At 33.6% G+C, this 13373-nt stretch overlaps 1 protein-coding gene across 1 annotated transcript in view; it reads right to left on the bottom strand.

The window, feature by feature from the left end:
* Nucleotides 1–4166: 4166 nt before the first annotated feature.
* FGF10 (fibroblast growth factor 10) overlaps nucleotides 4167–13373 on the bottom strand; it is a 110389-nt gene continuing 101182 nt past the window's right edge. Inside the window, exons 2-3 of the mRNA XM_074208065.1 lie at nucleotides 9900–10003; nucleotides 4167–8141 (exon numbers count right to left, since the gene is read on the bottom strand). Coding sequence (XP_074064166.1) covers nucleotides 7944–8141; nucleotides 9900–10003 — 302 coding nt within the window. The 3' untranslated portion in view covers nucleotides 4167–7943. The remainder of the gene's footprint in view (nucleotides 8142–9899; nucleotides 10004–13373) is intronic.

Here is a 13373-nt window from a genome sequence, read left to right as displayed (position 1 = left end):
CTCCAGTGCCCAAGCATTTTATTATTTGAAGAGTATATAATAATTTCCTTCAGAATTTTCTAAGGAGTAGAAATTTACCTGTACTCATGCTTTCAAAGTTTGTGTGAAGAAGTTTTCAAGATGAATAAGAGTCACATTAGATATAAGAGATAAAATTAAAATCCTTTAACTGGTGCTGCTTACTATAATCATTAAATGTTTGCCATCAAATTAGAAATTCATTGGGAAAAAAAAGATATACCGTATTCACTGCTTGAAAGGGAAGGAACTGGGAAGGTATGGCTACATAGTAACTGCAAACCATTAGCAAAGTGAAGAGACATTTGTTCATTTTTGGAGGCTGAGAGAGAGGAACCATCAGAGAGATAGAAAGGCCCTGGAGAGTGGGAGAGGTGATACCTGAATAAAATGGGATATTTTTATGACATAGTTTCTAAAGAGTGCAAATACAATCAGTACAGCAATGAATAAACATTTATTGAATAGCAATATATGGATGCTTAACAATATACTATAAATATTAGGAAATAAAAACAGCAAATTGCATCTTGGAACAATCAATTTAACCTTTTAAATGATTGAAATATTCATATTATATATACACACTATATGTGTACATATGCATATACACATTAAGCATATTTTCCCTAAATATTCACAGAAATACTATCTTAAGAATTAAAGGACTTTAGGAGATTTGACTTTATAAATTAAATGATTAGGATTTAAAATGCCAATAATTCTCTTTGAAAAGTATGATAAATATCCATCTTTACATTAACTCACCTACAGTAGAGAAGAGGGAAAGGGATCAGCAGAACATCAAAATTAACATGGGGATAAATCAAACCACTGGAAAAGAGAGGGAGAGGGAGGAGTTTTACTTTTGTATGGGTAAAGATAAAAGGTACCTTTCTTCATAAGCCAAGAAGGAAAAGAAAAAAAAAATATTTTGAGATCCAGGTGTGTATTTTTGTGGGACAAGATATAAACAATTTACCTTTCTTTGCCTCATTGTTTCAGGTCTACTCACACTTAGGAGTTCTTCAGAAAGTAGAATTTCTGCTTAAATTCATCTGGCCCACAGACATTACAGTGATGTATAATTTCATAAGCTCTCCAGAAGCAAGGGGGCTTCCTAGAATTGTCATTAAAAATATCGGATATTTCAGCAATAATATCCAGACTCTACAAACTCTGCTCACACTGTGAAACGGCTTTACCTCATCTAGTAAGGGAAATTTTCATTGGGGCCAATCTAGGTTCATATCTTCAAAATTCTTATTCTGATACATCATAAAGGCTTGGACTTAAATCTGTGCTCTCTGAGGTTCTACCAATGAAATTTGAATTATGTTTGGGTCTCTCAAACTAGTAAGATTTCAAGGTGGTGCAGTGGATAGAGCAACTGGCCCTGGAGTCAGGAGTACCTGAGTTCAAATCTGGCCTCAGACACTTAATAATTACCTAGCTGTGTGGTCTTGGGCAAGCCACTTAACCCCATTTGCCTTGTAAAAACCTAAAAAAAAATAATAAAGCTAGTAAGATTTCCATGATGTGACAGGGGACAGTCTAACAACCTAGTTCAAACTTTAAGCCTGAAGAATATTTCAATTTAACACGAAAAGACAACTAACCACATCATTAAAAATGTATTTGCACCAAAGTAAGGAAGAAATCACAAGAGAACAAAACAAGTCCTTGAAGACCTGAATTGACTCATATCAGCATGGGTGTGAAGGGAAATTTTACAAAACTGATTCTTATTTAAACAAGGTCCATCTTCTTTCCTGTGTTTAAAATCTCTGATTGATAGCAATTTTAATTGTGTCATCCATGGTAAAAGTACATCAGAAAAATGACAAGTTTTTGGCAGAGAGGTGATGGATAGACTAGACATACCAAATAAGACATAGACATTTTTTTGTTTGAATACATAATTATTTGCTACAAAAGGGGGTTTGGGGGATAGAGTTGATAAGTAATGATAATGTTGCAAAAAGATACTCAAGCATTTTAAAACAATGGAAGAGAACAGAAGGAACTTCTGGAAGTAACATACATAATTCAGGCATTTTACATTACTATAATGTTAAACAATGACTATAATTCTCTTTGTATATTGAAATTTTTATATTTACATGATTATTTAAGAAAGAAAAAAATTAAAAAGTCATTATGTCTTGTTAATATATTAATGTATGTCCTTCAAAAGACTATATAATTGAAGTTCAATTTCTTAAACAGTTCTCTTTTGTATTCTTTGAATATTGAAATGCCTCAGCCCTAACTTGTGGTCTATGACCTTTGTTTTTAAAAAATATTTTGCTAACTGTATTTCAATTTCCTTTGTAATTTTGAGTATTTTATGCATTTAATAACAGTCTTCTGATAAAGGAATCCATAGGCTTTGCCAGATCACCAGAGTTTCAGGACACAAAAAAAAGGGATTAAGTATATCTCATTTAAGTTTACAATATTATTTTTTAAGGACAAGATCAATCTTAATATTGCAGTTTCCTGTTCTTATGTGTAGGGAAAATTTCCAAAACAAGTTGGAGTGATTATGATATTTAGGCCTATGATATTTAGCCAGTGTACCTGATTAGGGTACATAGCTACTTGTCATTAGAAAATGTCCATCTAGAAAAATAGACAGAAGCAAGGTGGTACACAGATCAAACATTTGAAATTATCTGAGTGTTTCCCTACTGGTCTAGAGACTTCCAGACCCACAGATTGTTTTTTAATCACCTCTGTAGATACTGGTTGAAACACAATTCTAAATCTTTCAAGGAAATAGGAATTGCCCACTGAGTGGTCTGGTGTTTTCAGTGCAATAAATATTTAATAAAACATTCTTCACAAGAAGTTGCATGAGGACTGGGGTCTTGTAACTAGACAAGGTCATATTTTCCCAATTTTAGGAACTCACACAAAATTGATTCTAATTTAAACCCCTTTGCAAGACCTCTCACAGTATTTGCATTGTCAGCAGCTTAAATTGACCACAGAATGATAACTAAATAATCTAGAAACTCATAAGATGATTTAGGCATTTAGAATGTGTAAAAGGTAATTAAAACCACACTGTAGGAAGCTTAATTGTAGCTGACTGCTTTACAGCTGGGGTCACTGGTTATATTGTACAATTGCATATGTTCAATTTATGATCCTAATGAAGAACATGGAATGTTTTGTTTCTTCATTTGCAGTGTTCATCTCCAGAGGATGTGCAGGCCTCAACTTTAATGTGAATATAAACCCTTTATGTTTTTTGGTCACATCTTGGCTATTATAATCTGCTTCATATGCCTGCACACATGCTAGGTACATGGTATTTGCCATTGAATGGTGAAGTACTGCCCTCAGATGATGAAAATAGCAGAATGTCTCTCTCATTAGCAACAAATGAGTGAGGAAACATGTGTTTTAACCACCCTTTTGATCACAAAACATTATTATTAAAGCTCAAGGACAGTGTCTTCAAAAGGTGTTAATACTCAGGCACTTAATTTATCTCATAATCTGATATCTACAGACACAATTTTAAAGGAAACATTTCTTTTTTTATTCTCTTATATACATACATCAATGCATACATTAATGATATAGTACTAATTATTAAGTCCAGTCATTTTCTTACAGACGACTTCATATTTGTGGGATTTAGATATCAGTAATTTCCAAGGACATTCTCTCTCCTTAGAAATGATGAAATAATGTGTGCCACATATGTTTCAGACATTCTTGAGTGTGGTTTCTTGAGGAACACAAAAAGTCTATGCTGAATATTCACATGATAGAAATTTTTTATAGTTAGGAAGTTTTTATAGCTAAAAAGACCAGATCACCTCTGACATATAGTAGATGTACAATCCTGAACATATCATTCAACCTCCAGGAGACTCTTTCCTCTTTGTAAAATAAAGATGGAAATCACCTAAGATATTATAGGATACTTTGTAAAACCTGTAGTGCTATATAAATGGCAACATTATTAACTTGAATAATTTGATGTTGAGTATTCTAAGCTTAACTATTTTAAAATTCTCAGCTTGGGGAGCGAGTATTCACATCTTCCTTTCTCTAATTGCAGGAAATCTTTTCTAGCTTGGAATAATTGGAAACTATCAGTCTGAAATAAATATATATATATATATATATATATATATATATATATTTTTTAAAAATTAGTATTTTTGAGAGTAGCACATTTATCACTTAGAATCTATTACAGTTTAGTCAAGTACAGCTTAGAACAAAGCAACTGAAACTTGAAAAACAGATAAATGAGAAGTGGGATGGCATAAATGGATGTCAGCTTGAAATCTGAAAGACCTGTGTTCAAATATTGTATAACACACTGTTTAACCATGAGTAAGTCACTTACTTATCTCATGTCCCTAGGCAAACCTTTAAGATTGTAAGTTGACTTGGTGACCTGTGTTCTGCAGGAAATTGCCATACTAATAGACAATAAAGAACACAGTGCAAAAGGGACGAGTCATTTAGGAAAAAAAACTGCTTCAATAAATGATTCTTAGTTTTTCTAATTTTTGATAAGTAAATGGATTATGAAAGGCCCAGGGAATTTTTCTCTTTAGTGGATTGCCTGACACCTCTGAAGTCTTCAGAGCAAATTTGACTTTTGTATTCTTACTTGATTCCTTTTCGATAAAGTTTAAATTATTTAATAGAGTCCAAATTAGTGAGGTAATATAACCATTGTATTTAACTGGATTGTAATAACTTCCCTTATCATACATCCCAAGGGCCCTATGCCAGAGTCTCTCTGAGACAGAATCATGTAGGTTCTCTCACACAATGCCTCAAAAGCTATTCCCACCCACCCCCCTTGTTGAGGGTACCTTTTGGACATAGTCTTCTAAACTCACTTCCCAAAGCCTTTCCGGCTTTCATAAAGCAAGTTTGTTTTCAGTTCATTCCCCTTTATCTGTTACATAAACTAGGTGGACCTGGAAACTTAACAGGAAGAATCTAAAGCATTTGGTTGTTATTAGAGGAAGGATAGCTGACTCACACATGCAAAACATTAAAGAAACCTTACCAACATTTGAGGGATTTGTTGTTGTTGTTGTTGTTTGAGGTTATGCAGCCCTTAACCACATCCTGCACTGCACATGGCACAAGCTTTTTTTTTTCCCCTTTTCTTTTATTACTCTGTATAATTTTAGGCTAATAAAACAAACAAGAACGATTTTTATATGTTCTATTCCCAGCATTTTATTGTTTTTATTTAAAGGTAACATACTGTACATGGTTCAGCTTTGGGGGGAGGTAGGAAGGAGGAGCAATTCTTTTATCTTTATGAGACATCCTCTTAGTTACCAACATTCACACGGACACATGATTGTGATTGAAGCACTGTCACATTTCAGGTCCACATTTTCCTCATGGGCAGAGCTCCCTAAACTTCCAGGAAGTTGTTAACCTGTAAAGTTCAGGATTCAAAACTCCTTATCCTCAGTAGCACTTCAGCCACAATAATAGGGGCCAGGGTTACTGTCTGACAGATTCACCATTTTTAAATCAGGAGAATTTTTTTTTCTTTTTTTCTTTTATCTCTGTTCACTTGGTGGTGGAGGGAAGGGAGAAGGAAGAAGGATATTTGGATATTTTCTATTCTTGGCCTCTGCAAGCACTGATACATTTTGCTAGAAGCTATTTTAGTGTTTTGAATCCTATAATTATGAATGTTTATGTATAGGTTCTTCAGTAATCTAAACGATTGCATGAAATGAGAACCCAGTTTATGCCCTAGATGCTGTTAGAGTGGTCATCCAATACTATATTTGTCTAACCAAGTAGTGCATTGTTGTTGTGGGTGGTCTGTGTTGATTTGCCATACCCACTTATTATTTTAAAATATATAACCAAGAACCTGATATAAACTGATAGAGGTAAATTATATTTTACTTTTCATTTCTGTTACCAAATTAACTTTAGACATCAGGATTTGAACTATAGGTATTCAAAAATAAGTATTTTTAAAATTTCCATATGTCAACAAAAAAGTTGAAACCTAATTATCATGAAACGCAACTTTATCTCTAAGCCAAAAATATTGTTTGCCTCCAATGCATTTCTTTTTTTAAACATCTAACTTTACTTAAAGAAGGAGAAAAGTGTGACCACTCAGTACTTTATGGGAAAGCTTCTTTGTACAGCTAATATTTAAGTAACAGATTAACATTGGAAGTGCTGGTTAAGCATTGACTCAAATAAGTTATAAGAAGATCACAAAACACCAGCCTTTCTAGAGGTTAAACTTTAGTAAAAAGCCACATTTACTGAGTCTCTCCTTTGTACCAAAATAGTTTCCAAACAATAAAAATAAACAGACTTTTTCACAACAAGAAATATGGAGATAAAACTGCAGCATCAATATAATCTCAGTTATCACTTAAAGTATTTAAAACAAATAATATTATACTACATTTTTTTCTCACTACAGACACTGCAAAGAAGGCTTATGTATTTATTTAGTGGAATACAATGTGAAGACTGGTACACTCTGATGTACTGTTCTCTATTTACCTGCTCTAACAAAATGAATTTTCATATGGTTATATTAAGGAACTTTCCAGAGCTCTTTAAATTTACAGAAAAGAAGATTTAAAAAAAGACTAGATCATACAGCTTGAACAGATTTCAGTATGTTATTACACATATACCAGGATAGATTTTCTCAATCTAATTCATGGGAAAAGTTGTACTTTATAACAAATGCCTGATTTGTTCCTTTGTGGGGAGATTGATTGCTGATAGAAATGGTTCTTATACATCCAGATGGGCTTTTCATTGTTTGCTATTGTGATATGTGTCAATGAGTCACTAGTATGTGGGCCAAGTAATTTTATGTGTTTATTTTACAATTAGATCTAACTCCATTCTTTGAATACATATATAGGGATCCTCAAGCCAATGCAATGGGAGTCAGGAATGCATTACCAATAACAACTTAGACATTTGTGCTCATTTCATCATGGATATGATATACCGGAATCAATGTATTCAGTGGGTGGCAGATATCTTACATTGATCACCATATCCCAAACCTTTTCAGATTCACTGTGTGTGTAGGGGCTTATTATATAAGTGCAATGTCAGCCAAAGGAAAGCAGGTTAGAGACAAAATCTGCTCCCACAGTTTGGTCTGACAACCACATTCATTCCCCATTCCCCAAGTGTTTGCCAAATATTAAAACTATTACTTCATGAACATGAATGTGATATGCTGAAAGAAAAGACAAACCAGAAAGCAGCTGCTGAGGAAAATATTTCAACCCCCAAAAGATATTTAACATCCTATTAAATAAATAACTTAGAAAGAAATAGAAAGAATGAAGGCAGAATGCACAAGCATACCCATAGTATTCGTTTTGTTAGAACAGTTTTGCACTAATGTGTTTATATTACTTAATCCTTTCCATTTTTCCACGTTGCCACACCAAAAACTCCTTTGGTTGTGCATTAGGACCCAAGTGCTTCCAGTAAATGCTTGCATGTCTAACTGCTCATTGGATCATCAGGCTTGAATGAGCATTGAAAGTCTTTGATATGAGTTAGTATTCCATAAATAACTTTTCCCAAATATCGTTCATCTGATTGTCTCACATCCTCCAAAGTCTATCACAGAAGTAAAAAATAAAACAAAACAAAAACAGCCATGTTGTTCACTTTGGGAAGCGCATCCATCCCATTTGATTCAGTCTATATCTTCATTTTAAGATATGACACAGAACTATTTAAATGATTTCTTTTGCCAGCAGTGAGTACAAAACCTTCAAAGGCTTCCTTTCTCTCAAACAAGCAGAGGTCTGTAATGTCCTTGCTTTTCAAGACTACACTTCTAGAGGATTACCAGACATTCTCAACAATGGAGCTTTTGATTCCATTTGCATCAAGAAATACTTCATCTAAGAATGTACAACCATGGGAAGAAAGTGAGCAGAGGTGTTTTTCCTTCGTGTTTTCTGTCCTCTCCTTGGAGCTCCTTTGCCATTCAATGCCACATACATCTGTCTCCCATTGTGCTGCCAGTTAAAGGATGCATAGGTGTTGTATCCATTTTCCTCTATCCTTTCTTTCAGCTTGCAATCATTGTTGAATTCTCTCTGCCAAAAAAAAGCCAAAAGGTAATTTTTAAAATAGAATTTTCATCTCTCTTCATCAAGAAAATTCTGGTTTAGAGACATTTTGTTGTTGCCTTTTTATATGCCCGTTGTGCATGTAAAAAAAATCACCCAAGATATACAGTAAATCATATAAAAAAAGAAATTCCCAAGTTTAAAATATGACTCATTTTCATATATTTAAATAATCACAAATTGGATCTCCCCTTTTATCCAGCATGTTAGAATGCAAACTGATTTAGGATGTCAATTTCATCCTTCTCTGACAGTAGGATGTGTTCCAGGGGAAGAGGGAGTTGGCAATGAAATAAAAATGTGAATTGGGAAAAAGATTAAGCCTTATTTGCAAGCTCATACTAAAATGTGAAAATATGTTTGAATAGAAAGTAAATAGAAAAGGAATCCTGATAAGAAGAAATAAAACTAAAGAGTTTTAATGTACTTTATATACTAAAGATATCCTTCTAGTTACTTCTCTATACCACTCACCATGAGGGCTATTCCACCCCTTCTATGTACAATCTTTCTATGGTACCCAATTCCCCCCACCCTCAGAGGTGAGAATGTCACACTTCATGCTCCATCATCCACTTTTCTCTTTTTCTTCATCTCACCTTATCCTAACATCATCCTCCACAAGTCATTCACCTCAATCTCTGATGAAGTTATACTTCTCCTCTGAAAGGCAACTCTCTCTCTCTCTCTCTCTCTCTCTCTCTCTCTCTCTCTCTCACACACTCACACACACACACACACACACACACACACACAGACACACAATTACTTCTCCCTGATGCCTACAAAAAAATCATTAGAACCTATTTTCCCCCTTAGCTTTCAGTATCTCTCCTCCCTTTCTCAGATAAACATTCTTTAAAAAATCTCTCTAACTTTCAACCTTCCACATTCTTTCCTCTTACTTTCTTCTAAACTCTTTTCAGTTTGACTTCTAAGTATATTTTCCATTTGAATTGCTATTTTTTTTTAGGTTTTTGCAAGTCAAATGGAGTTAAGTGGCTTGCCCAAGGCCACACAGCTAGGTAATTATTAAATGTCTGAGGCGGGATTTGAACTCAGGTAGTCCTGACACCAGGGCCAGTGCTCTATACACTGTGCAACCTAGCCGGCCCATGAATTGCTGTTTTCGATATATTAATGATCACTTAATTTAATGTTATTTATTTAACTCTTTCCTTCCCCTCCTCTCTGTAACATTTGAAATTCTTTGATCACCTTTCTTGTATATTATTTACTCTTCTTTCTGGGTTTTCATGACATTCTTCTCCCTTGGTTCTCCTCAAATCTTTCTAAATGATGCTTCTCATTTTCTTTGTTTGATCTTTATCTAAGACCCAGTCTCTTACTGTGGATATATCCCCAGGCTACCTTAGACCCTCTTATTTTTTTTCTTTCTCATTTGGTGATCTCAACAACTTTTATGGATTTATTTATCATCTTATGAAGATGTCTTACAGATCTGTAAGTCTAACTTCAATCTCTCCTATCCTTGCATCAATGAATGCCTTTTAGATATGTACATTTATATTTTCATTCAGGTTTCATTTCATAGAATGCCTAATTTTATCTCAAATCATAGGCATATTTCTATACCAGGGATATATTCCAGTTTATTGATAAGCCCAAATTTAAATATTCCTTTTGTTTAGGACCTAGAGCTATAATTGACTTGCCCAGACTTTTGAAATTCAATTTTGAAAACAAAAAAAAAAGTATACTTACTGAACCATAGAGTTTTCCTCTCTTATTCATTGCTAAATAATAGTTGCTGTTAATGGCTTTAACAGCAACAACTCCTATTTCCACTGAAGTTATTTCCAGGATACCTAAAATTTCAGAAAAAAAAGAGAAATGAAAAAGACTCAATAATCAGGAGTTTCCAGCACCCTATCAAAAAAAAAAAAGAAATTTTGAAGGGTTTAAGCATCATAATTTTTATTGGTCAAGGAGAGATTATTGGTGTTTTCTGAAGCCGAGAACTGAGATTGCAAATTGCCAAAAAAAAATCAAGCGAAAATAGAAATGAACAGCAAGTTCTAGTAGCATTCCTTTCCATTTTCCTATAAGCACCAATGGAAAAACATTGTTTTAATTAAAATGCTTCCTTTGCTAACTCTGCATTTTAACTCATAAATATTAAAACAACTCTACTCATCTTAGCCTAGATTTCACTCAAATTTATCAGAACACACATCTGAACTATAGTATTAAATTAAATCTATAACATATGTCAATAACATGTCAGACTAATCTCAATCTGCAAAAACAGTGGTAAACTATTTCTTCCTTGTAGGACATTTTAGATAAACTAAATCTCTTGGCTATATTTAGCTGATAAATTCATTTTTGGCAAGGATTTTGACATTCTGGGATATAGAAAGACTAAATCTGTATCTACATTAACTTTGTCTTCCCAGTATCAAGAAGATCCTAGTGTGTGTGGGAGGGGTGGAGGGGAGAGTCAACATTTTCTTCCAAGAAAAGAAAGTTTTGGGGGGTAATGGAGAACTCATAGTATTAGTTAAGAATACAATTTGCTTTTAATATTTTACAGGGATAGAATTGACATAACCAGAAGGGAAAAAATTAAGAATTAGTTTTATGTTGATTATTTGAAATCAGTGAAATAAACTGGAATTTTTGGTGTTACTATCTTTGGAATTGTGTCCTTATCAATTCCATCCACTTACATTCTTACTCTATTGCACATCACCAACTCCAATCCTTAGTGTAATAACCATCTAGGAATCTACAACCTGTCCTGTGGATTGGAAGTTTAAATTTCTCTATCTAGAGGCAGCACTTTCTCAAATGAGTTTTGGGATTCTTTCTCAGAATTCTGACTCTGAAAATTTTGTATAGGAATTTTCTGAACAAATACAAAATGGACTATTTTTTAAAACTTCTACTACAGTAGCCCAAAGATGAATATAAAAGAAAGTACTATGTGTTTTTTCTCAATGATGAGTGAGGACAATGACTTTTAATAAAATGTGACACCATAGATTTTGTCTTTTCCACATACAAGGGTAATTATTATTATTAATAATAATAATAATAATAATCTTCTCTTGTGACAACTGGTTAAAAAAAATTTCTTCAGTTTTTCAACTGCCACCTTTAGCCATGGAGTAGCTGGATATATTGCTTCTAGACTGACATGTCAGCCTTGGCTACAAAAGTATAGAAGGACCAACAGTCACAGATTCACTACACCAAATAACCAAAAGCACTTCTAGTCATCCAACATGATATAAACCAGATTTATCGGGAAACCAGAAAAGCATGGACTTGATTGCCTAATCTTAAAACCTACAGAATTAGTTGCATTACAGATATAGTTATACTAATGACAACAAGCGTTTCCATAGCATATTTTAAAATTTATAAAATATTTTACACCTGTTATTTGATTCTCACATCAACCATAAGAGATAGTGCTATAATTATGCCTATTTTATGTTTGGTAACCTGAGACAGACAGAGATTAAAAACTCTTAAAAGTTCAAAGTCATACTGCTAATAAGTATATGAGGTTGGATTTGAACTTGGGTCTTCCTGACTCACAAGTTCAGCAATCTAGCTACTGTAAAGTCAGCTGACCATTAAGTGAGCATGCAAATGAACTGATTTCATTTAAATTTAATACACTATCTCTACACTACACACTTACTACATAGCTGATGTTGGACTATTGAAATTACTCAAATGGAACACAAACTGGCAGGTCTTATTATGCTGAAAAAGCTTTGGGCATGGGCCTAGGCAAATGTGAAGAAGATATTGCAAGGTTTGTCAAGACTCCATGTTTCTTGTAGCCCTGGAAGCTTAATAAGACCATCTACTAAGATGAAGAGTGACTGTAATCTACATCAGTGAATAGAAAACCCATACTAATGAAATCAGACTTTCTTTTAAATATTAAAATTAAAAATTGTGTCTTATAATTCTGAATGACACCCATGCTATATCAGTATCAGAGGAGATCAGGGAGCATAGCTAATTCAGTCCACACTTATGTTGATTATTGTCATTCTTGTCAGTTCTGATAGTGAAAGAGGTATAGGGATTTTTAGCCATACACACACACACACACACACACACACACACATACACACACACATACAAATAAACATATACATGTATATATCCATCTAGCTCTATTCACTCTATTGAACTTTGGTTTCACCTTATCTACTACCTTTTTGATAGTTCCAGCTGATCTTCCAAACTTTTGTTAAAATCATATGTCCAAAACAGAACTTCTCTTAACACCCAAATTCTCTCTTCTTTGCAATTTCCCCTTAAAGAAATATGTTGAGGGTGGTACCATTCCTTTAGTCCTCTGGATTCACAAACTTGAAATCATCTTTGACTCTTCCCTCTTCTATCCATCATATATCCAAACAGTTGTCAAGTCTTATTGATTCTATCACTACAATATATATGAACATTTGTTCTCTTTTCTCTAGTTGTACTACTGCAATTAAAAGGTCTTCCTCTCATTTCGCTTGTACTATTGCAACAATTTTCTCTTTGGCTTCCTGCCTCAAACCCTCCTCAAATCTATATCTGCCAAATTGATATTTTGAGAACAGTGATATCATCCACTGTTCAAGAAATTCTAGTTATTCTCTTCTAAGGTGACAAAAAGTCAAAGGATATCAATGAAAATCAGGTTTTTAAAAATTGAAAATTTAAGATGACTCTCTCTTCCCAAAAATCAATTTAAATCAGTTGTTAAGATTATTCCTTTTCTTCAGTCCTATTCTGCTTATTATTTGAATCGAAATGAAATACATGAAAAGAACTAATTTCAACATTTGACAAGTTCCCAAGGAAACTCTGATATGCTATAAGGTAATATATAGTATTATTGAGCAATCTGCTTTTCTTAAAATGAAATAAAACTTTTGAGAAATTATAGCAAGCTGTATTTGATGATTTCTGATCAGGTAACATTTCAGTCACTGTTCCCTTGGGGAGTAAAGGTATCAGGTCTTTTTACATGCAATGTATGAAGGTCACTGAATCTTCTTTTACCTTGTACCTGGAATATTGAAATGTGTTTAACACAGGTCTAGTCAGAACTTCTTGAGTAACCTGTGGTTATTTTTAAGTCTGATGACAATATTGCCTCTTTTCTTCCATTCCAAGGTAAATCATATAGAGATGCTAAATGCAGAATAGTTAGTG

Source organism: Macrotis lagotis, chromosome X (genome assembly GCF_037893015.1).
Source record: "Macrotis lagotis isolate mMagLag1 chromosome X, bilby.v1.9.chrom.fasta, whole genome shotgun sequence".
NCBI lineage: Eukaryota > Metazoa > Chordata > Mammalia > Peramelemorphia > Peramelidae > Macrotis > Macrotis lagotis.
This window is presented reverse-complemented; position numbering and strand designations above follow the sequence as displayed.